This window comes from Micromesistius poutassou, assembly GCF_964030765.1.
Source record: "Micromesistius poutassou genome assembly, chromosome: 14".
Taxonomy (NCBI): domain Eukaryota; kingdom Metazoa; phylum Chordata; class Actinopteri; order Gadiformes; family Gadidae; genus Micromesistius; species Micromesistius poutassou.
The window spans coordinates 1742432-1764592 of NC_140284.1; the positions used below are offsets into that span (position 1 = coordinate 1742432).

The 22161-nt window shown below is 40.3% G+C and overlaps 2 protein-coding genes across 3 annotated transcripts; one reads left to right on the plus strand and one right to left on the minus strand.

Annotated features, from left to right (window-relative positions):
- Positions 1-1449: 1449 nt before the first annotated feature.
- LOC311358140 (protein mono-ADP-ribosyltransferase PARP14-like) lies at positions 1450-16393 on the minus strand (the record flags this gene model as incomplete). Of its 2 annotated transcripts, none has more annotated exons than XM_084478143.1 (16): positions 1450-2146; positions 2473-2647; positions 2809-2954; positions 3101-3721; positions 5247-5450; positions 5917-6093; positions 9294-9356; positions 9516-9662; positions 9868-9940; positions 10073-10288; positions 10404-10631; positions 10764-12376; positions 12831-13055; positions 13191-13479; positions 15991-16091; positions 16213-16393. In XM_084478143.1, the coding sequence occupies 16 exons, from the start codon at positions 16391-16393 to the stop codon at positions 1890-1892; spliced, it is 4716 nt and encodes a 1571-aa protein (XP_084334269.1). In that variant the 3' UTR covers positions 1450-1889. The 2 variants fall into 2 exon arrangements, with proteins under 2 accessions (XP_084334269.1, XP_084334268.1); XM_084478142.1 differs by having other exon boundaries at positions 13191-13482.
- Positions 16376-21792, plus strand: parp9 (poly(ADP-ribose) polymerase family member 9). The gene is made up of 8 exons (XM_084478144.1): positions 16376-16507; positions 17156-18076; positions 18293-18523; positions 18945-19160; positions 19400-19469; positions 19591-20033; positions 20197-20359; positions 20633-21792. The coding sequence occupies exons 2-8, from the start codon at positions 17186-17188 to the stop codon at positions 20929-20931; spliced, it is 2313 nt and encodes a 770-aa protein (XP_084334270.1). The 5' UTR covers positions 16376-16507; positions 17156-17185; the 3' UTR covers positions 20932-21792.
- The last annotated feature ends 369 nt before the right edge of the window (positions 21793-22161 follow it).

Below are 22161 nucleotides of genomic sequence, written 5' to 3' on the forward strand. Positions count from 1 at the left end.
ACACCTCATTCAAGAATCTTTTTAATATGGCCAGCCAACTGAAAATGCCTCTCGTATGCTGTCCTGCCATACAATAATGCAAACATGAATGCAGCATAGATGTCCTTGGTATGGACTCTGCTATTCTGTGCAGGCAGGGTTACAGTCAGGAGCAGCAGGTGAGCATATCTCTTTATTTATTTTCATCAAGTCTTGGGAAATATTTTTCATTTTATTTATTTATATAGCACTTATCCTTTATATATGTTATATTATATGATAATATAAATTTCAATAAAAAGTGTGATTAATAATTTCATTAATCAGTAATGCTAAAGGAAAACTTCACCTCATTACCCACATGCGGGAAACGTAAGATCATTTTCCAAATGCATCACTTTCACTATCCTTTATATTCCTCCCCTCAGACCGACGTCATTGTGAACACAACAGGAGACAATCTTTGTCTATCAAATGGAGAAGTATCCAAAGCCATCCTGAGGAAGGCTGGCAGCCAAATGCAAGAAGAAATGAACAGAAAGTATAAAAGAGCAAAGACATTCCGTCCCTGTGTGTTGGAGACAGACCCCTATGGTCTTGGTTGTAAACGGGTGTATCACACGGTGTGTCCTGTAAAAGGTTCGGATGGAACCGGAGAGGTAACTACAGAAAATTATAAAAGCAATATATTTGTCTTTGAACAATATCTCTGTTAGAGTAAAAACTGAACAATGTCATTTATAGACTCCCTTAAACCTATTGGGATAATACATTTTAATATATCCTGAGAGTGTGTGTGTCAGTGTGTGTGAGGGAGAGTGCCTTGTTGAGTACATGGCGTGCATGTGTGTCTGTATGTATGTATGTGTATGATTGTGTGCATATATGCAGTGGGGTAGATGTGTGTGTGTGAGTGTGTGTCTGTGTGAAAGTATAATATGTCCTCTCATAACCATTTGTCTACTTATTCTGATTCCCAGATCCTTTACCATGCAATACAAGCATGCTTAATTCTGGCAGACGCTCAGAGACACAGGTCAATTGCCTTTCCGGCCATCGACACTGGCAATTGTATTATGTATGTGACATATGTGTGTATCTGTCCAAATTACTTGAATGTATTTTTCTGTATATCTTTTGTTCAAGCCCTTTGGAACATTGCCTTTTGAAAAGGTGCTTTATAAATAGTTGTAAATACTTAACATCACTTGTTGTGCAGAGTATCCATGAGCTTAGGCTACTTTATTGTACTTGTTGACAGAACATGTTATATTTTTCATTGTGATAGTAATAATTATAGTAAGAAGAATGAAATTCAAAGCTGCAATCAATACCTTTCGAAGCTTCTATGTGAGGCTTTGAGCAGTACCATATAGCCACCAGATCAGACTGCTTTCAATAGCTTTCTTCTCAAGATTTACCTTCTACTTGGAAACTAGAAAGAACCACCAAAAAGAACAGCCCAGGCAGTCCAATATAGAGAGCTTTAATTATCTTTCAGAGTTAGACAGAGTAGACATGGTTTAGTCAGGCTAAGGAGCAGGTAGGGATTGGGGATTTTTCGCAAGTTAGTATAGGAAAGGACACAAAAAAAGTAAGTGTAGTATGAAATGTAATCATTACATTTGGATTTGGGAATGGCTCATGCACATTGATAAAGCCTTGCATGAGTTTATATCCTCTTGCTTACAATATCAGATAAATCAGCAGACATGATTTTGTATTATATATAACAGCCTTTACCTTTTTAACATTCAGGCAACACCAACATTATATTCAAGTGTTGACATGGCTGATTGTACACACATCCTAGAGCTGAAGAGTATCACAGTGAAAAAGAAAAGAAGAAGACAAACAGTCAATGTGTTTAAAGAAGCATAATTTTGGCGCGCTCTCTCTCATGTGTTCTCCTACTTCAATGTTATTAAATATTCCGGACAAGCGTGAGTGTCATGGAAAATTACAAACATTTCAATGCTGTTGATATCATTGACAACACTGTCATACTGCACATTGGAGGAGGGTTTTGTTGGAGGCACGATTATGCCCGGAGTTCCTGTGGTAAAATCTCCCGTCAGAACACGACACAGGTACACACACTTCTGTCCTGTCTGGGCAGAATGATTTGCGTTGACAGCAAAATATGTGCCATTGCCAAAGTCGGCAGCTGAAATTGGGAAAAATAATGAGGAGTTATTAGGCTGAAGCAGAATTGAAGTGTTAACGAAATGCTGTTTCTCTACCCGCTATCAAAATGTATTAAAAATCCTCTGCCACACATTTTGACATGTAGGGGCGAGGCTATATGCTGTTCAGGCTTTCACTAGACTATAGATAGAAAGAAACTTGAATTTATATCTTATCTTTTCCTTTATTTATTAAACTTGCATTTTCGTTACTACTATATAACCTACTGGCTTAAATCACTTTTCAAGGTCTCAGAAACAATAAGCTAGTGTGGTGCTTGCTATATGGTCTTAAGTCTTTTCTCACTGTTCTTTGCTGTGTTACTCCTGTTGAAACCGTATTGGTTGATAGCTTGGATAGAGGTTGAGCAGGCTCCATGGAAGAGGCGCCTCTCGTTGTTCTGGTGACCGTTCCTTGTTTCCATTTCAGCCTTTTTAAGCTGAAGGCTCTTCCACAAAACGGCATTCTGAATCCTTTCAATCTGATGGTTGAAAACACAATATATAACGTACGATACTGTATTGTGTTGAATTGTATTTAATAGCTTAATTTATTGTTCTCAATGTGGAAATTAATTCATTGACGGTAGGAGTTCAGGTAGGACCCTTCAGGTAAAGTCTATCCGTCACCAATTCAACGTACCTTAATGACATTTTGTTGGACTGTGGCCTTGAAGAGTTGTAGTACTTCATTGTATTCTGGAGTATTGGCCGGGACGGTGAAACTTTCATGTGAAGTGCCGCTTGGCATTGTTTCCCAGTGCTTTGGCACGTTTACAACAACTTGATCTGTAACGTTACAATTGTTCATTATTTTGGAGATGTATTCAATCTCAGATTCAAATGTATACATTTTTAATTCATACCATTGCTCTAGCCTCCATTTGACCAAACATTAATTATTCACAGGTCATTGAATAGTTAGAAAAACGTACCTTTCAGGTCATGGCGTCTGATATCTATGCTGTTGCCTTGGTTGTCGGTGGCAGTTCCATTTGGCACGTCGACCTTGTGCACTCGGCCCTGGATGTCTACATCTACATGAGGCTGCTGGTTGTGGTGAGCTTGCTCAAGCAGGAATTTGGAGTTGTCGTCAAAGCTCTTGAATTGAAGCCCCTGAAGCTGGTACTGCCAGTCAACTGTTTCTAGAATCTTCTTGATCTCTTCTTGATCTCTGACTTTCTTCAACATCTCCTGTATTTCAGTGCTGGCTTTAAGCACGTTTTTTGAGAGCCCCTCTATGTTAATACAGGCATTGTTACGTTCAATCTGCACACTAACGTTCATGGTACTCTGAATGTCCACAATGTGCTGGATATCTGCATCGGATAAATTGAGAATTGCTCTGTCTTTAATGGAGGTTTTAGTATGCTCCTTGGATATCAGATCTTTGATCCATGTTTTCGCCTTGTTTACTTCAGCCTGTGAACTACCACATATGTGGAAGTGGGCCGGCTCAATTTTGCGATCTTCAGAGGGAAAGTCAACATTGTGTTTTTGTTTCTTGGAATCACTTCCTCCACCTGAGAATAATGCTGAGATGCCTCCTAAACCACCTTTAAAAGGCATGAAATCAAAACAACAGTTAAAATGCTTTTACTTGACAACTGTTTATGCAACCAACCTCACCAAGTCACTTCATTGGATATGCAAATTTACTTAAATAATTCTTATTAATATTTATGACAAAATGTAGCTGTTGACAATGAACTTGCAAACATTAAAATATTCTCTATAGAAAGTAAGATACACATGTTTTATTAATAGCTATCTCTAAAATAACACAAATCCACCTAAAAAACTCCTCCCCGACTAATCGTCATTTACTTTAGAACAAGGGTCAGTAATTATTTTAATGTCCAAAAAAAATGCATGGTTTTCCAATGTGGATTGCTATTGGATATTTTATATGTTTGAATATAGGCTACACTCATTTAACTGTATGTTTCCTCCTCTTTCAATTTCATGGCTGTATATTTTATTAATTAACTATTCATCAATAAACAATCTAAACATGAGGAATTACACACAATTACACACATCTTAGGCCACAAATAGGACTGTAATGGGATTGAACTTTGACGGAGAACCGTCAAAGTTTTAAATATTGTAATTTTGTGCGAGGGTGAAATGGGTGAACAGTGGCAGTATGTTTAGTGTTGGCAGCGGCAGCACTCGGTTGAGCTCCAACACTCCTTCCAAGGGGAATGAACGGCACCGCCGACACTGAGCTCTTATTGGGCTCATCAGTTAGGGTTCAGTTTGAGCACAAAGATGCACTTCTTTTTCTAATTCTGTTTAAGTCTTTTTGGCAGTTCAACAAACCTCTGCACTGCATAATACCGTATTGACCCGAATATAAGACGACCTTGATTATAAGACGCCCCCTTTTTCAAGACTCATTTTTGGGAAAATATTTTTTTAAGATCAAAACAAAGAAAATAATTTTATTTGAAAATAAAGATAATAGGATAAGAACATTCAGGACGCTCTACTGTACATGCAGAGGAGAGAGATGAGGAGGGGTGCGCACATACGCCAGACCGGCACTGCAGCAAAAGAACCTCAGCTAAGATCACAGAATCCAAGCGTTTGTAGGATAGGAAGTGTGTGGAACTTAAGCCATACACAGTGACGGCAATTAGCTGTCTACTGTTGCTGCTACTGCTGCTGCTACTGCTGCGGTGTGCGCGCAAGGTCTCAGGAGAACAAGTTGTGTCGTCCTCCTAAAACCTGGCTCGCTCACCGCAACTCAGTAGAGAGCAAACAAAAACCCTCTAAAGACTTGAACTGTTCCGGACTAGCTCTTACGGGAAAGGGAAGCAGCATAGAACCAGATGGAGTTGGTCAAATGATGACCCCACTTTTTCAGACGCATTTCCAGGAAAAAAAATCATTATAATCGGGTCAATACGGTAATAATAATTATGATAGTCAGTGACCACGTTCCCGGGCTTTGGCATGGTGACACCCTGTTCAAGGAAATAACTGCCCTCTGTGGCCTGTGCGTGCCAGCCATGACACGTGTGCCATAGGGTGCTGACCCCTGCTTTAAAGCATACTTATCATTAAGTTGCTTACCTTTAAATATTCCAAGGAACGAACTATTGGGCTTGTCAGAGCCTGCTTTCTTCTCCATCCTACTGTGGAAGTCCTTCATCATGGCCTGTTGGAATATGACGATGCGGACCACCTTCAGGCAACCCGGAGCGCTCTGTGCCACCGTGTCCGCCACTGCATCCAACATGGCATCGGCCACCTTCCCTGCCTGGGCATTACCCTGACCTTAAAAATGAGACACAATATTAGTTATTTTGCCATCAGAAATAACCCAAGCATTTAAAACTGATTGGTGTTGGCATGGCCATTTAAAATCAAAAACTAAAAGCAAAATTCCATGATGATGGAATAAATCATGGAATGAGATAAAATATTAGTAGTAGTAGTAATAATTATTAGTAGACTACTAATCAGTAGCGGTTCTACATTGAATTGCGCCCCGGGCGAGACCCCCTCCGGCGCAATTGCGGTCTGGCGGAGTTGTTGACGGGGAGGTGGGGCGCTATGATCGATAATAGAAAATGTGCAGATCTTTTTTTTTTTCGTGTTCTCGTGCCGCCCCCCTCTGTAATGCCGCCCCGGGCGGCTGCCTGCATCGCCCGTACCTAAAACCGCCACTGCTACTAATAATAGTGGAACAAACTATTAAATAGTCATACAACTGGTCTGTAAGCATCAAATGACATCTCACCTGTACCCAGAGCAGGAAAAGAGATAGAAGTGTATTGGTTTTGTTCAACCAATACAAGAGCAGCTTTCATCGTATCTTGGATATCCTGGGGGTTGTTGCGTCCAGGAAAGTGGAGTATCTTTTTACACATCAGGTTTCCTGGCGTAGTCAAGATCATTCCTGTGTTGGGCTGTCCACCTATTCATATGATATAATTTAAATATTTAACATTAACTGTAAATAAGGACAATCATCTGCAGTGATCATTGTGTTTCGAAAACATTTCAAAAGTACTTTTATGGTGGGTATCAAACTAAAATGAGTGTGTGTTCATAAATGTAACTTTTAGAAAGAGAGTTATAGCGACAAAGATAGCGTGTATTGTCTCTCCACTATTAAAAGAGCTCCAACATATAATAATAATTTACAGAATTCACAGAAATGACTTCAATCATTGTTTCACTGCAAAGGTCAGAAATACTTGAACCATAGCAATGCTGTACTTGGACAGCATAAATATCAGGATAAATATTCTCCGCCAAAATCAAAGAAAGCGCACAAAATAAGTAAACCTTACTGGAATAAAGAGTTACAAGATCTTTGGTATGACATGCACACATCTGAGCGACCAAATGTAAGGGGAATAGAGCAGATAAACAGCACCTCTTAAATAACTTTAGGATGAGGCAACATGTATTTGATAAAAGATATCTCTGTTTAAACGTAGGTATGAAAGAGGTCAGGTTTTGCTCCGGATCCAAACCTCTAACCCCCTGGGATTTTGGAGTGAGATTAATAAATTGGGGCCTAGGAAAAAAAAATCCAATGGAGAAATGGGGTGAAGATGGACATTTAGTAGACGATTGTGCAAATGTACTTAACAGATGGTAATGTCTATGCTAATGTCTGTGCAACAAAAAGTAGGCAAGAAACAGAAATGCTGGAGGAAGAATTCTGAGATAATGAGGAGCTCAATACAGAGATCTCTATATCAGAGGTCCAAAGAGTAATTAACAGGGCTAAACCAGGAAAAGCTACTGGTATAGAGGATCTTCCAAATTAAGTCTTGAAATCACCCCAGTTGGTCCACATTTTTCTAATATTAATATTCTAATATTATTGAAAAGAGTACCTTCGCTCTGGCTCAAATCTATTATAAATCCTATTCCAAAATCACAGAAGGATGTTCTGTAATTAAAAGTGCCCCTTAATTACAGAGGTATCAGTTTAATGAGCACAGTATATAAACTATACTCCACTCTGCTTAATGATAGGTTAACAACTTTTTTGGAGAAAGAAAAACTGGTTGAGGAACAGAATGGGTTCCGTAAGGGAAGGGCCTGTATTGATCATATTTACACAGTGTGTACAATAGTACGAAATAGATTGCAGGAGAATACGCCTACATTTGTTTGTTACATTGATTTTCAGAAAGCTTTTGATTTAGTAAACATAAACATTCTCACTTACAGGCTCATCAAAACCGGTATAAATGGAAAGTTTTATCATGCAATCTGTTCCCTTTATACTGCACCTGAGTCATGTGTGAGGGTGAATGAATTTCTTACAAACTGGTTTTTGTTTTTGTTTTTATCTAGCCAGTACAATTAAATCATTAGGATGTGGGGTACAGTTTGGAGAGGAAAACATTAGTATACTTTTATATGCAGATGATATTATTTTGATGGCTGACCCAGAAGAAGATCTGCAAAGCATGCTCTCATGTGCAGAAGCTTGGTGCAGTAAATGGAGAATGACTATAAATGAAAAGAAAACAGAAATAATGGATTTCAAAAATTCTCGTTCAGCTACTAGTAAATTTCAATTTCAGTTTGGAGGGAAAAAGCTGAACTATACAAGCTGTTACAAATACCTAGGATTATACCTGGATGAATATATGCATTTCACAAAGGGTACTACAGTTCTCTCTGAGTCAGCCAGTAGAGCTCTTGGTGGAGTTATAGGCAAAACTAAGATGCTGAGGGATATTGGTTTTTCTACATACACCAAACTCTTCCAGGCTTGTGTGTGTCCTGTGTTGGACTATGTGGCGGGGGTCTGGGGTTATAAAAACTATCCTGGGAGTGAAAAAATCCAAAACAGGGCAAATCCGATATTTTATGGGTGTTCATAAATTCGCACCGATACCAGCTACTACTGGATACATGGGATGGGACTCCTGTAGGGAGCGTTGGAGTGTCTGTATGATGAGGTTGTGGAACAGGCTCTTTATGGATGACAATAGACTGGCCAAAAAGGTGTTTGAATGGGACATGCATACAATTGGCGCATGGGCAAGTGAGATGCATTTGTAGGACTGGGTTGTGAGGATGTTTTTACTGACAAAGTTGAAATGGATCTTACAATAGGTAAAGAACTGGTGTCCCTTAGAAAGAGAGAGAGCTGGTTTTCTGAAGTGAGGAGTATGCCTAAGCTTCGTACATTTTGTCAAATGAAACACGTGTTTGGTACAGAAAACTATATTCTTTACAACTTGTCTAAAAGAAAGAGGTCCCTCTGTCCTCAGATTAGGTCAGGAATACTCCCTCAACACATTGAATCTGGCCGGTGGGTGGGCACCAGCGAGGAGAATAGACTGTGTGACTTTTCTGAGCTCAATGAATGAGAGAGAGAGAGAGAGAGAGAGCGCGAGAGAGAGAGAGAGAGCGCACTTAAACCTACCCTGTCATTGCGCTAGATTGCATTAACTGTATCAGTATATTGTGTTTTTGTGTGTGTGTCAGTGAAAGAACATTTTATATTCCAATGGACTAATGTAAATGTTTTTCTCCAGTCCGGTATTGTAGCATGTCAATACATGTATTCAGAATTCAGGATTATCACTGCCTATAACGCAGCCATTATCTTCACTCATAATTCTAACTGCTGGCTTCAGTCTCTTAGTCCGTGAGCATGCATAGTGGCGTGCACACAGAATCAAAACTTGTGGATTTGTTTGTTTTGGGAAATATTTGGAGAACCTGGGATGGTTGCTACCTATGGTAGCTGCTAAACACTCGTCTGGGATATTATGGATTTCATTGATGGTCCGCTGCCCAATGTCAGAGGAGGTGAGTTGAACAAAAATCTTGGCTGATTTACATCTTGACATAGAAAATGTCCAAATTCACCTGGGGTCTTAACAAACTGGCAAAATCCTTTAAATCTCCTAGAAACGCCCCTGTTATTAGCAATATATATGTCTAAACTTTGTTTCCATAGTCTCAAGTTATGGAAGTATTGGAAAACGTAGTTGAAACACATTGATCCTGTATTTGATCTGCGATAGTGAGATAACGGTTAACTGTTACGCCCCACCTCTCAGATTTTGTGGCAAAATTAAAAAAAACATAAAAATATCTTCAAAGGCTTGGCCTGTGAATTTGAATGGTCCTTACCTAGATTTTTGCATTCATTTTCTACAGTTGGACCAGCTGCGTCCAGAATTGCCTTGGACACTCCTGGGTTATGAGAAAGACACAAGAAATTACTAGATACTAATCTCAGTCCATTTTTATGTCTGTATAACTATAAATTGTATCTGAGTAATAGCTAATCATTGTAATAAGATGAAGTATATTATTTTACCCAAGCATGTCTCCTGACTGCATATTATTTACCTGACTTGAGGGTGAATGATTCGTTGGAAGAGTTGACGATGACATCAGTGGTTTCCTTGGTGATGTCTCCCGACACAACCTGTACTCTCACATGTCCGATTGTAATCTCATGCATCCCCGAAGCTGAGGTGACTTTGGAGAAGAGACCTTGAGACACAAAACAATCACTATGAACGAGATAAACTATCTTGAGCAGGTTAAAATGCACATGCAGAGAACACACCTTGATCTCACAAATAAGACATCGACTTAAATAGTGAATAAATGCATGATCAGATGAGCTGTTAAAAATAACTAACTAAACGAGAGACGTGAGTCTTGGTATTATTATGACAATACAAAATGACATTACTGGACTTGGTCTGGGCAGGGGCTGGAACATTTGTTGTTGTCGGGAGCGGTTTCTTTAATGCATCAGTGAAAACCTGCAGGTTAACATAAAAGGATCTGCCATCAATGACTCACCATGACAATCCAAAAGCAGATCAACTCAAATATATTGCGTAGCATAGGCTTACCACTATTTTTTAAATGCGTTAATGTAAATATTTCTGTACCTGGATGGTCTCTTGGTCTTTCGGATAGAGAACAATGACCACCGCCTTCAAGCCCCGTGGCTGTTTGTTAAACTTTGAGACTTCCTCCATCATTACAGATGCTGCGACGTCTTTGGGGAAGCCCAGGTTTCCAGTGCCAATGGCAGGGAAGGATATGGAGGTAAGACCACGGTTCTCTGCCTTGTTCAAACAGTCTGCAACAATCCCTCTCAGTATCTGTAGGATATACCACATATAGCTTTTGACTTCACAATCGATTATCCAAAAGAAAGTGGGGTTTGCACTAAAAGATCTGTGAATAAATATAAATCACCACTGTTAAATGAGTTACCTTGAGAGCGTTGCCCTGCTTGTCCCAAGCTGGGACTACAGCATGAAAAACCATGTTGCTTTTCAGTTTGCAACCATCCGTAATGATAACATCACCCATGTCTCCTGTTTTCCTCTGTTCATTGACCAAAAGCTGAAGTTTTGGTCCAGCTGCTCTGAGGATAGCTTTGGAAACGGCTCCGCTATCCAGATCAAGCTGTTCTCCCACAACATTCACAACCACCTGGGTCTGAAAATATGAAAACAGAATGTTATCTATTCAAGGTTTCCTAGTATCTTTATTTCATTGTCTTAATTGTACATATATATAAACACTTGAATGAATTTACTTTTGGGATTAATATATAAAATAAATAATTACCGTAGCATCTTGAATATTTCCTAATTGTATCCTCAATCCTACATCGGTCCCCAGTGGTTTGGACAAGTTTTTATTTTGTTTGTCAGGAACACTGACAAACGGGTCATTTTGTCCACTAGCTGACTCCTCCACCAACTGGACTGAGCAACCCGTTTCCTTCTTTAATGTAGAAACATACATTTCTTTGTTTTCTTGAAAGAATTCCTTGGCCCCAGGCTGGGGGAGTTGATATTCCTCAAAGCAAACTTTAGAGATCATGGAAACTAGGATGCTTTTACACTTCATGACATCTTCTCTAGGACCTCTGAAGTTAACAGCCTCCTTCTCAAAAGAAATATCCACTTTGCCCTTGACTTTTTCAGACCAGGTATTGTCTTGAGTTGTAATATATCTGACAATAGTGTCAGACTTGACCCTATGAGTTTCATTAACTTGGGAATACTTGTGGAGGTGCTCTTCAATTTCTTTGAAAGCTGATAGTACACTATCCTTGTAGCCAACTACTGTTATTCTCTCAAATTGATGATCACTAGATGTTGTTATAACAATCTTCTTCGAGGTTGTATTGTTGCTTCCTTCCAAACATTTGACTAGGTTTTGCCACTCCGGATTCTTCAAGACGTAACTATCATGAGTATCAATGTACTTAGAGGTCAGCACTTGCTTCAGTTGATCTTCAGCATTTTTCAGAATGTTGTCTGAAACAGCCATGATGCTCAAGCTTGTAGCCTCTATCTCAACTGCTGCATGAATTCCATTAGATGTGAAGACATTTTTTGTCAGCTCTTCCTCATCCTCATCCTTTAGAAACTGGAAAAGAGGGATGTCAAACTCAAGTTTCTGCCGCTTTACTGCAAGTACTCTGCTGACAACCAGATTAACTGCTCCGTTAACCTCCTGTTGAAAACCATTTAAGATCATTTTATCTTGAAATGATATTTCCAGTTCTGGGTACATATCTTTCAATTGGTCAGCGAGGCCCACTTGACAGAGTAAGTGAAACATTACTTTGGATATGTCAAATCCCTGTCTGATACTTGAATTCTCCCTCAGCACCATTTTCTTAATGCTGCTCAAGAGGTCATTCAACGTGGGCTCCAGTCTGGTCACATCGTCCACAAGGCCGACCACTGACAATGCACCTTCAGCTTTATCAGCGATGACTTCCACGGCCTTGTCTGAAACCATCTCTCTGGTCTGTGCTTCACATTTTTCCCATGCTGATGGTGGAGGCTGAAGCCTCAGAGTTTTGAACCTGGACGAGACCTGTGTGAAGGCCTGCTCCACTGAATGTTTCCACTGTTTGATGTCTTTGGCTTTAACATCTTTCTGCTCCAGCAGTGCTGGAAGAGGGCTGAAACTCACAGATGAGGGTTGGAGGTCTACCTGGCAGAAGAGTGCTGACAAGTGACTGCAAACCATCTCTGCTGCTTCCTGCTTCTGGTGGAGGTACGTCAAGAGAGTGGGATCTATGCTTTTAGAGAAGGCAGCGGGTAGTTTTGGTGTGGGCCGGTCTTTGCCATAAAGAGCCGTTCCCAAGGAGTCGTAAAATGGAAAAACTTTGACCCGTTTCTTCCCGATGCAATGTTCCTTCTTGATTATCCCTTGAACAGCTAGGGAGGTAAAAGACATTATTTTAACTTCACATAAACTTGATGCTATGAAATAATGATTCAACTGATTCAACAAATTATATTATTAAATAGACCGCATGCCCATTTTAAAATGTATGAGTATAGTATCTGCCACTATAGATGTAAATATATATGTAAATATATTTATACATGAATATTTATACATATATATATTTTTTTTTTTTTCCTCTCCTTACCGTACTTCAATCTGTCCTGAACAGTGCATATTTGCTCTCTGAACCTACGACATTGTGAACGGTATTGTTTTTGGACGGGAATCGTTACACCCCTAGTATACATGCATCTATGAATGTACTGTATGTACGTGTGTATGTATGCATTCAATTCATGCCATCACCCATTAACGTCTATTCAATTAATTAATTAATTAAATTAAATACCATCAACTACCTTTAAGTACTAAAATAAATACCTGTATCCATTTTGAATAAGATGACAGCAGCCTGTTCCTCTTCATCTGGGGTGACCTGTTCAACCTCCCAGCCTTCATTCTCAAAGTACAGCAGGAGGACTTCTTCCTTGATGTTTGACACATCCTCAACTCTAACTTTGGATGTGACTTCCAGAGCTCTGACCGTTAATTTCTTGTTTAAGAAGGTCCTGTTTGTCTGGCAGCTTGTAATGAAGTCATTATTTTCTGTTGTAGAAGAATAGAGAACAGAGAGCAGACCTGCACATTAGCTCATACATAATGTAAGCAAATATCAAATACCTCAGTGAGAACAAGTATTATTTAAGTAATGTGTTTTAGATCGTACAAAGTAAAGCAAACCTTTAGCAGTTGAGAAAGTAACCACAGCGGAGCATGTGTCAGAGAGCATCTCCAAACTGAATTCAGGTTGGCCGGTCATCGCTGACTTGAAGTTCTTGCAGATGTTGAGCACCAACATCTGTAAGAACTCCTTGTTCATGTCCTGGGGAACGTTCTCTAAGACAGCCGAGGTGGAACCCAAAGCTGTCTCTTCTGTCTGCTCTTCCCTGCTCACCGCCTCAACCTGGGTCTCCTCCTCAGCTGCACGTCCATCCAAGTTGCTTTGTTGGTTTTTGGAAGTGGTCGTCAACTGCTACGGAGTACGGTAAGACTCATAAGACTCATCGTATATTAACACAAATAATGTTGTCCGTCCTAAGGTAATGGTGATTTGTACGTTTTTGTTTTGGAACTGCTAATAATAAACAATAAAATGTATTTGGCAACATTTGCATCAAAACATCTCTCTATTCAGATGGGATTTCATGAGCTCAAAGAAAATGACCATAACAGTTCAAAACTTGAGTTGAGGGTCGAATGGTCCTCATTTCAAACATTAAATGTTTTGTATTAATTATGTCACCCATTTAACTAAAGGTTTGTTTACACTTAAGTATATTTAAGTACATTTTGTAATGTTGCAATGTCATACCAGGTTCCTTAAATGCAAGGGTGATTTGCCCTAAGGGAACACTATATACACTATACAGTATATCATTAAAACACTATAGTCGTAGACAGTGTTGTGCATGAACTAGTTCAAAATAACTAGTCCATTGAACAAGTTCATTTTTCTTGAACTTTGAACTGAACGTAACATATTTATAACTAAAGAACTTGAACTTGAACTAGTTCAGATTTTGTGACATTCTGAATTGATGCTTAGGTCCAGATGACATGTTTATTAAATCGAGTTACTGCCTTAGTTGTGATGAATGAAACAGGTGTACAAATAATATCCACAGCAATCTGAGATTGTAGTAATGGGCAGCAGGTAATAGAGAGGATTCATTTTAAAAGATAAGCACAGAATACTCACTCCAACAGTTTTTCTTCGGTTTCTAAAAAAACTGTTAATGAACTGAACATGAACTAGTTCAAAACTGAATTGGTGAACCATGGGGGTTGCTTAAACATCACCCATTTACTTAGAATAGGATACCCCCTAGTGGTCCTTCAACGTAACACTTAGTAAGGGATAATTACCGAGAGGCAGGGCAATAAACAGTTTGATATGCCCGGCTAGTGCACGGCTTACCTTCCACGAGCCGGGCATATCAAACTGTTTATTGCCCTGCCTTGAGGTGATTATCCTGTTTATTCTACTTCTTGCTTGCCAACATAATAAAACAATTCAAATACTTTAATAATTCTGCTTTTTCTTATTCGTATTGCATGCTTAATAAATGTATACTCTGTTTGAGTTCATCTCCCTCAAAAAGTAGTCCCCTTTAGAACTACGGTGAATAACGTTAGCGAATTTTTCGTAGGTGGAATCCGGAAGAATCATGAATATTAGGGTTGCGGTTATGGTTATGGTTAGGGTGAGGGTTATGGTTATGGTTAGGGTGAGGGTTACGGTTACGGTGAGGGTTATGGTTAGGGTTAGGGTTAGGAGTCAGTGTGTGAGTTTGCCTGTCCAATCCTAGCGCTTGAGGCAGAACTTTTCCGGATTCCGCCTACGAAAAACACAGTCGCGACCGGGGAACATAGGACCCGGGGAACATAGGTACGCTCCCCGTTAACTCAGCTGTAGCTTATTAGTTTCTATAGCAACCACACAAGGCTGCATATGATCACTAGTTTAATAACGTAGTTGCTACATTGTATCTCGCTTGCGAAACATGTATCGACTACATTTTAGAAACTTTTTTAAACAAGGTTTATTTTTACAATGGACCTCATGTTTGACTTTTCTGTGATAGAAAAAAAATAGGTTGCCCGCTGACTGAGAACAGCGTCATCAAATAGTAGATCAATACGCCGCTTGTATTTTTTTTCTATCACAGAAAAGACAAACATGAGGTCCATTGTAAAAATAAACCTTGTTTAAAAAAGTTTCTAAAATGTAGTCGATACATGTTTCGCAAGCGAGATACAATGTAGCAACTACGTTATTAAACTAGTGATCATATGCAGCCTTGTGTGGTTGCTATAGAAACTAATAAGCTACAGCTGAGTTAACGGGGAGCGTACCTATGTTCCCCGGGTCCTATGTTCCCCGGTCGCGACTGTTTTTTGAGGGAGATGAACTCAAACAGAGTATACATTTATTAAGCATGCAATACGAATAAGAAAAAGCTGAATTATTAAAGTATTTTAATTGTTTTATTATGTTGGCAAGCAAGAAGTAGAATAAACGGGATAATCACCTCAAGGCAGGGCAATAAACAGTTTGATATGCCCGGCTCGTGGAAGGTAAGCCGTGCACTAGCCGGGCATATCAAACTGTTTATTGCCCTGCCTTGAGGTGATTATCCCTTACATGTTTTGTGTGCATCCACTATTTTTGGTGTGTTTGGCCACTAAAGCCGGCGATACATAAAAAAACATTAAAAGTTCAGTAGGCCTGTCGACCTCTTTGGGGTAATCAACAAGTGTTATAAAGTCTATGTTATAAAATACATCAAAGTTTCGGTTTCTTTTACGCCCCAGCCCCTCTTCCTTCCTTATACGAGATACCTATCTTCACATTGTTCACACAAATGACACAAATAAAACAACTGTTTTGTTTACTCAAACGACAATAGACATTAGTGTTACAAAGTCAACCGATAAGAGACTGATCCAGAGTCGGTCTGTCGTGGTGTCGTCTACTCACAGGCCTCCCGGGACTCTCCCCAGGCAAGTGCACGGTCACTTTTAACCCCCCTCCGTCCACGACCATCTCATGGGTTTGTTGAGCCACAACCCGCGCCCTGTCTGGATGAGAAAACAAACCCCAGGTCACACATTTATTTATTTTAAAGATTGTTTTGGAAGGTTTTATCCTTCCAAAACGTCGGACTACAAAGTGAAAGCATGACTTATTAGACATCATTACCTTCCTCCCTTCTGAAGCGCAGCACCGCGGTCCTGCTTCGGTCTTCATACTGAATCTGACATTCACCACCGCCGGACCGCTTTTTACTCTGGAAATATTTCACCAGTTTGTTCTTCAGTCTGGGAACGTTGTTTTCTTCGAGCTCCACGACCAGAGCGTACGAGTACGCGCCGTCGTCCATCGTTAACGCCAACTCACTGAGTGCTTTCGCTTTAGTTTCTCTTAAGTCTCCTTTTCTGGGCGTGGAATCCCTCACTTACTTTCACTTTCAAAGCGCTTGAAGTCAACGTTGCTGGTGAGTAGACCTACCACGACGTATGATTCTCAGAAATGTGTTTATAATGAATGCAAACGATTAGAAAATAACTTTAATCAGGAGGTAGACAACGTATGCATTCGACGTTTAGTAAAATGTAACTTTTAACCAGTGAACACGTTGTGTTTCACTCGCCGAGTCAGTGCGCAAACAAGGCCCATAGTTTGGCGAGTTCACTTGATCTCGTCAACAGTGGCTTCTGGGCTCGTATATGAAACCTGGGTGCCTAGTGATGTGATATTAAGTCAAAAAACAGCGTGTATGTATCGAACACGCCATATACCTGGGTGAGGATTTATATGCTTTATAACCCAATGACACAGTCTGTGGGATAGGCCCTGGTATGGTTCAGTATCGCTTTAAGAACCAACCACGCCTACCATGGGTCTACTCTACTACATTGCATTATTTTATTCAGACACCAGGAGGCATTGTTTACTGCATTTAGAAAACTACAATCAGAAGATGTATGTTAATTTAGGGTATTTTTTAGACTTGTTAAGGTGAGGTATTACGTTTGCAACTGGTTTATTTGTTTTCAGCTGTAGTTAGAATGGAGGGGTTTTGTTTGAAACATAACCCAGGCCATTACTGACACAAATAATGTTTTATATTCTTTTTTTCTAGTGCACACCTCCTTCAAGCAATTTCGATAATATGGCCAACCAACTGAAAATGCCTCTTGATGGGAATGGGATCAACATTCTGAGACAATGCGGTCCTGCCATAAAAGATGTCCTAAAATGCAAATATGAATGCAGCATAGATGTCCTTGGTATGGACTCTGCTATGGGCCAAGACTTTGCACAGCCCAGAAATCAACCAATCAATCCAGAGAAAAGGTTTTCCATCCAGCTCAAAGGGACACAGGTGTCTGTGTGGAAGGCTGACCTCACCAGTTTCCCCACAGACGCTGTCGTCAATGCTGCCAATGAGAATCTGCAGCATTATGGCGGTCTTGCACAGGCGCTCTGTGCGGCGGGCGGTCCTGACATACAGAGTGACAGCAACAAACACATACAGATCTTTGGTGCTTTGAAAACAGGAGATGCAGTTATCGGTCATCCAGGGAGTCTCCAATGCAAGAAGATAATTCATGCTGTGGGCCCATTTCTACGACCTCATCCTTCTCACTATGAGGTCCAAAAGGCTGAACCGCAGTTGAAGAGAACAGTGGAGAGCATCCTTTATACGGCTGACGAGAACAAGTTCAGGTCTGTGGCCATTCCTGCTTTGAGTTCTGGACTGTTTAACTTCCCCGTCGATAAATGTGCCGACATCATCGTGGACACGGTGAGAAAATACATTGACTACGGATACCTCAGAGGTTATCCGTGCGAAATCGCCCTGGTGAATAATGACGAGCCTACTGTTAAAGAAATGGAACGAGCCTGCCGTCAAGCGTTTGGCAGCGCGACTGCACCAGTCAGCCAAGCGACCCGGAGCAAAACCAATACGAGCGGAGCCAAAGCAGCCCCAACCCCCCTGACCGTCCATATCGGGAATGTCCGTCTGACCCTCAGGCAGGGTTACATTCAGGAGCAGCAGGTGAGCGTATCTCTTTATTTATTTTCATCAAGTCTTGGGAAATATTTTTATATATATTTTATATTTTAATTTAAAAAGTGTGATTAATAATTTCCTTAATCAGTAATGCTAAAGGAAAACTTCACCCCATTATCCACATCCACATACGTATGCGGGAAACGTAAGATCATTTTCCAAATGCATCACTTTCACTATCCTTTATATTCCTCCCCTCAGACCGACGTCATTGTGAACACAACAGGAGACAATCTTTGTCTATCAAATGGAGAAGTATCCAAAGCCATCCTGAGGAAGGCTGGCAGCCAAATGCAAGAAGAAATGTACAAAAAGTATAAAAAAGCAAAGACATTCCGTCCCTGTGTGTTGGAGACAAACCCCTATGGTCTTGGTTGTAAACAGGTGTATCACACTGTGTGTCCTGTAAAAAGTTTTGATGGAGCCGGAGAGGTAACTACAGAAAATTATCAACGCAATATATTTGTCTTTGAACAATATCTCTGTTAGAGTAAAAACTGAACAATGTAATTTATAGACTCCCTTAAACCTATTGGGATAATACATTTTAATATATCCTGAGAGGGATATCTATATATTGTGTGTATTTGTGTGTGTTTGCATGCTGTGTATGTGTGCATTGTTGTGTGTGTGTGTATTTGCTTATATGTATTGTTGTGTGTGGGTGGGTGTGTGAGGTAGAGTGCCTTGTTGCGTACATGGCATGCATGTGTGTCTGTATGTATGTATGTGTATGATTGTGTGCGAATACGTGGGGTAAATGTGTGTGTGTGTGTGTGTGTGTGTGTGTCTGTGTGTGTGAAAGTATAATATGTCCTCTCATAACCATTTGTCTACTTATTCTGATTCCCAGATCCTTTACCATGCAATACAAGCATGCTTATCTCTGGCAGACGCTCAGAGACACAGGTCAATTGCCTTTCCGGCCATCGGCACTGGCCATCTGGGCTTCACTAAACATGAGGTGGCCCACATTATGACAATGGCAGTGTATGACAATGCCAAGAAGAGTTCAACAAAGATGGAGGTTGACTTTGTCATATATCCTCCTGAAAATGACACATTCATGGTAACCATTAAGTCCTATTCTACGCCTAAGAGTTTAGACCTTTCAGAAACGTGCCCTCCTTCCATCCCACTCACATTGATCATGTCAAATCTTTGATTGTTTAATTGAGTGATACATTTGGAATGCATCACTGTTGAACAACAAGACATCTGGGCTGTTTTAGGGTGCTACCACTTAGTATGATATAGTTTATATAATAACTATGAAAAAAGTATGATATAAATATCTCTTCCCATTAGGCCTTTGAAGCTAAAATAAGATGGCTGCAGGAACAGAGTTCTCCTGGCTCTGATACGGGGCTGTCACGGGGTGAGACGAAAGCAACATTCAAATCCTTCACATCATTACAAATATTTTAGAAATGTTACTTCAAGCTTGCTGTACTTTTTGGTTGTCCCCCCCCCCCCCCCCTCCTCCCTGTGCTTATAAGGATTTGATGAGCAGAATACATCTGCAGCACCAGAACTCAGGATGAGCAGTGCTTCAGCCGAGGCAAACGAGGAGGCCAAGAGCTGGCTGGAGGACGTCCTCCGTGGCTCCGGCACTGCCACGGTCATCAATAACTTCATCCAGTACTTCGGTGTGGAGGAGTACCAGCAGCTCAACAGCGGCGCTGGACCGGCCACCTGGAGTGAGGAGTTCGAGAGGGGCTGTGCCAAAATAAACGTCCAGGCGGAGTCGTCCGAAGATGTCGCTGTCCGTGTGTTGAAGGTGGAGGCCGTGCTCTGTGCCGTCCAGGAGAAGTTTGCGAGAGACGTCAAGGGGCCCCACTGGCACACGAGGCCAACTGAAAGAGGTCTGTCTAACGCAGCGTCGGTGGACTTCAGTGACAGAGAGCATCAATTTAAAAAACTGGGGCTATACATTCAGAGGGTAAGGAACATTTTACTACAAAGTAAAATAGTAAGAGAAAAAATCAAATGCCCAAAAAAGACAATAAATACTCCAAGTTAAGACGTTTATATAGAAGCAGAGAATGCTGTTGCAACCTGGGTAGCTTTTTTAAACTTTGTTTTTTGGCATATTTCCAATGTAGATCTTGCCAGTTGATAACGCCGCTCTCATGGAGGTCTTTGAGCTCAAGAGGAAACAGCTGGGCTCATCGCCTCCCCCTCGGAGAATGTACCAACGCATACCTGCACAGTTTTGTTCCATGCTCAAGGACATCGGATTTCAGAGGGAATACGCACCACCTTATGGTATGTCAGTCAATAAATGATAACTTCATAAACATTTTACCTAGATGTTGTGCCAAGTGTAGTAGTGTGGTGGGTTCGACGCCCAGTCGAAAGGTCTGGGGTATGAACACATTGTCCACAGTCTACCCAATCTCCTGTACCTGATCCTTAATTGCGTGTATCGTGTAATTCACCTTCACCTTCACTCAAGACACAATAAACAATAAGTTTTAATATTGAAGGAACATCTGTATGGTTTGTGGTAATTGACTGCTATGCCCACTTCACGCCCAGATCCCCGGTACGGAGAGGGCATCTATTTTGCGGACAGCGTGAGCACTGCAGTGGACCTGTGGGGGGAGCAGAGCCATCAGGATGTGTATCAGTACTACGTTGAAGCCCAGGTGCTGACAGGAAAGTCCACCCCTGGTAAACGTGACCTCATCATGCCTCCCCCCGTTGGTGACGACCCACTGGTCCGCTACGACAGTTTAACGGGGGGGCCCGATATCTCTGTGGTCTTTAACGGTCACCAAGCCCTGCCAGAGTGGATTATCATCTGCAAAAGGCAGTCAGGCGGAACCGCACTATAGGTGCTACACCAATGTTCAATTAGTTATGTACAGAAGTGATATAGAAATGTCACACCCTCCATTTCATGTTTGTTATATCCTTCCAATATAACAAGCATGTAATGCTCCCACTTTTTGAAAAGCTTTGTCCCGCACAAACCTCCGCTTTCATGCAGACGCTTCATGAAAAACGTTTGAACAGTGCCTTCTGACTTTCGTTGGATGAGCCTTACAACAAATCCCCAATAATTGATTAGCAATTTTATTTTATTGGTAGGCAATGGTCTTAATACAAAAATATTTGAAGGCCTGTTTCCATTAATTACTTTTACAATAACTTAATAGCAAGAAACAGTGAATATGTATTGATTTCTATAAAAAGACAGAATTTTACTTTAACATAATCAAATGCAATTATTTTAGTATATACATTGTATGCTGTATATGATAGCCTTATTAAATACTTTGACAAATGCTATATAAACTTGTTTAACAATTATTCATTGCTACAGTGAGCGGCTTTTGTGTTCATATTTGTATTTGTCATATATCAAGACAAAACCAACTTGTTCCATGTATAAAGAAGTTTAATGCAAATATGAATAGTACAAATTCTGTATACATGCTGTCATATTATACAAGTTTTAGTTTCCTACCAAGTAATGTGATTAGAGAAAGAGGCGTTCCATCAGCGCTAAAGGTATAGCATCACTGGGACTTTTATGTATCTCTCTGCTTTGTGTTTCTAACGATAAGGCCATAAGCCTACATTCAAAATCCTGTTGACCTTTGATTTGTAATCTGTTAATGTTTATGTGGCTCGGCAACCAGTCCAGTCCCAGTTGTCAAGATATGTGTTGGGGGAAACAAATAAATGATGAAACAAACAATTCAGAATCTCTTGTTGCTTATTAATGTTAACTAATAAATGGAGCATGTAGAACTGTTAAGGTCATGCTCGATATTCTGTATAAAAACACTTATAGCAATAATAATAGTGATTGATTGCATTTATATAGCGCTTTGCTGCTGCCTATGACCATCGATGGTTAAGCTAAATGAAGCAAGAGAATCCTACTCAAGTGATGGTGCATCAATTTTAATAAAATAACATCTGAAAGATTGTACTCAATATAGGCATTACAAATATGTAATCACATCAAACACAAAGATATATATTTACAGCTTGTATATAAACGTGAGACATTGTTTTCAATAAATAAGATTTAAGTTGAAGGATACTTATATATA

Bases quoted from the DNA above. Each gene is read 5' to 3' on its own strand.
- parp9 (XM_084478144.1), top strand. From the start codon at position 17,186: ATGGCCAACCAACTGAAAATGCCTCTTGATGGGAATGGGATCAACATT. The intron at 18,524-18,944 runs GTAACTACAGAA...TCTGATTCCCAG, and splicing joins GTTTTGATGGAGCCGGAGAG to ATCCTTTACCATGCAATACA. The intron at 20,034-20,196 runs GTAAGGAACATT...TTTCCAATGTAG, and splicing joins TGGGGCTATACATTCAGAGG to ATCTTGCCAGTTGATAACGC.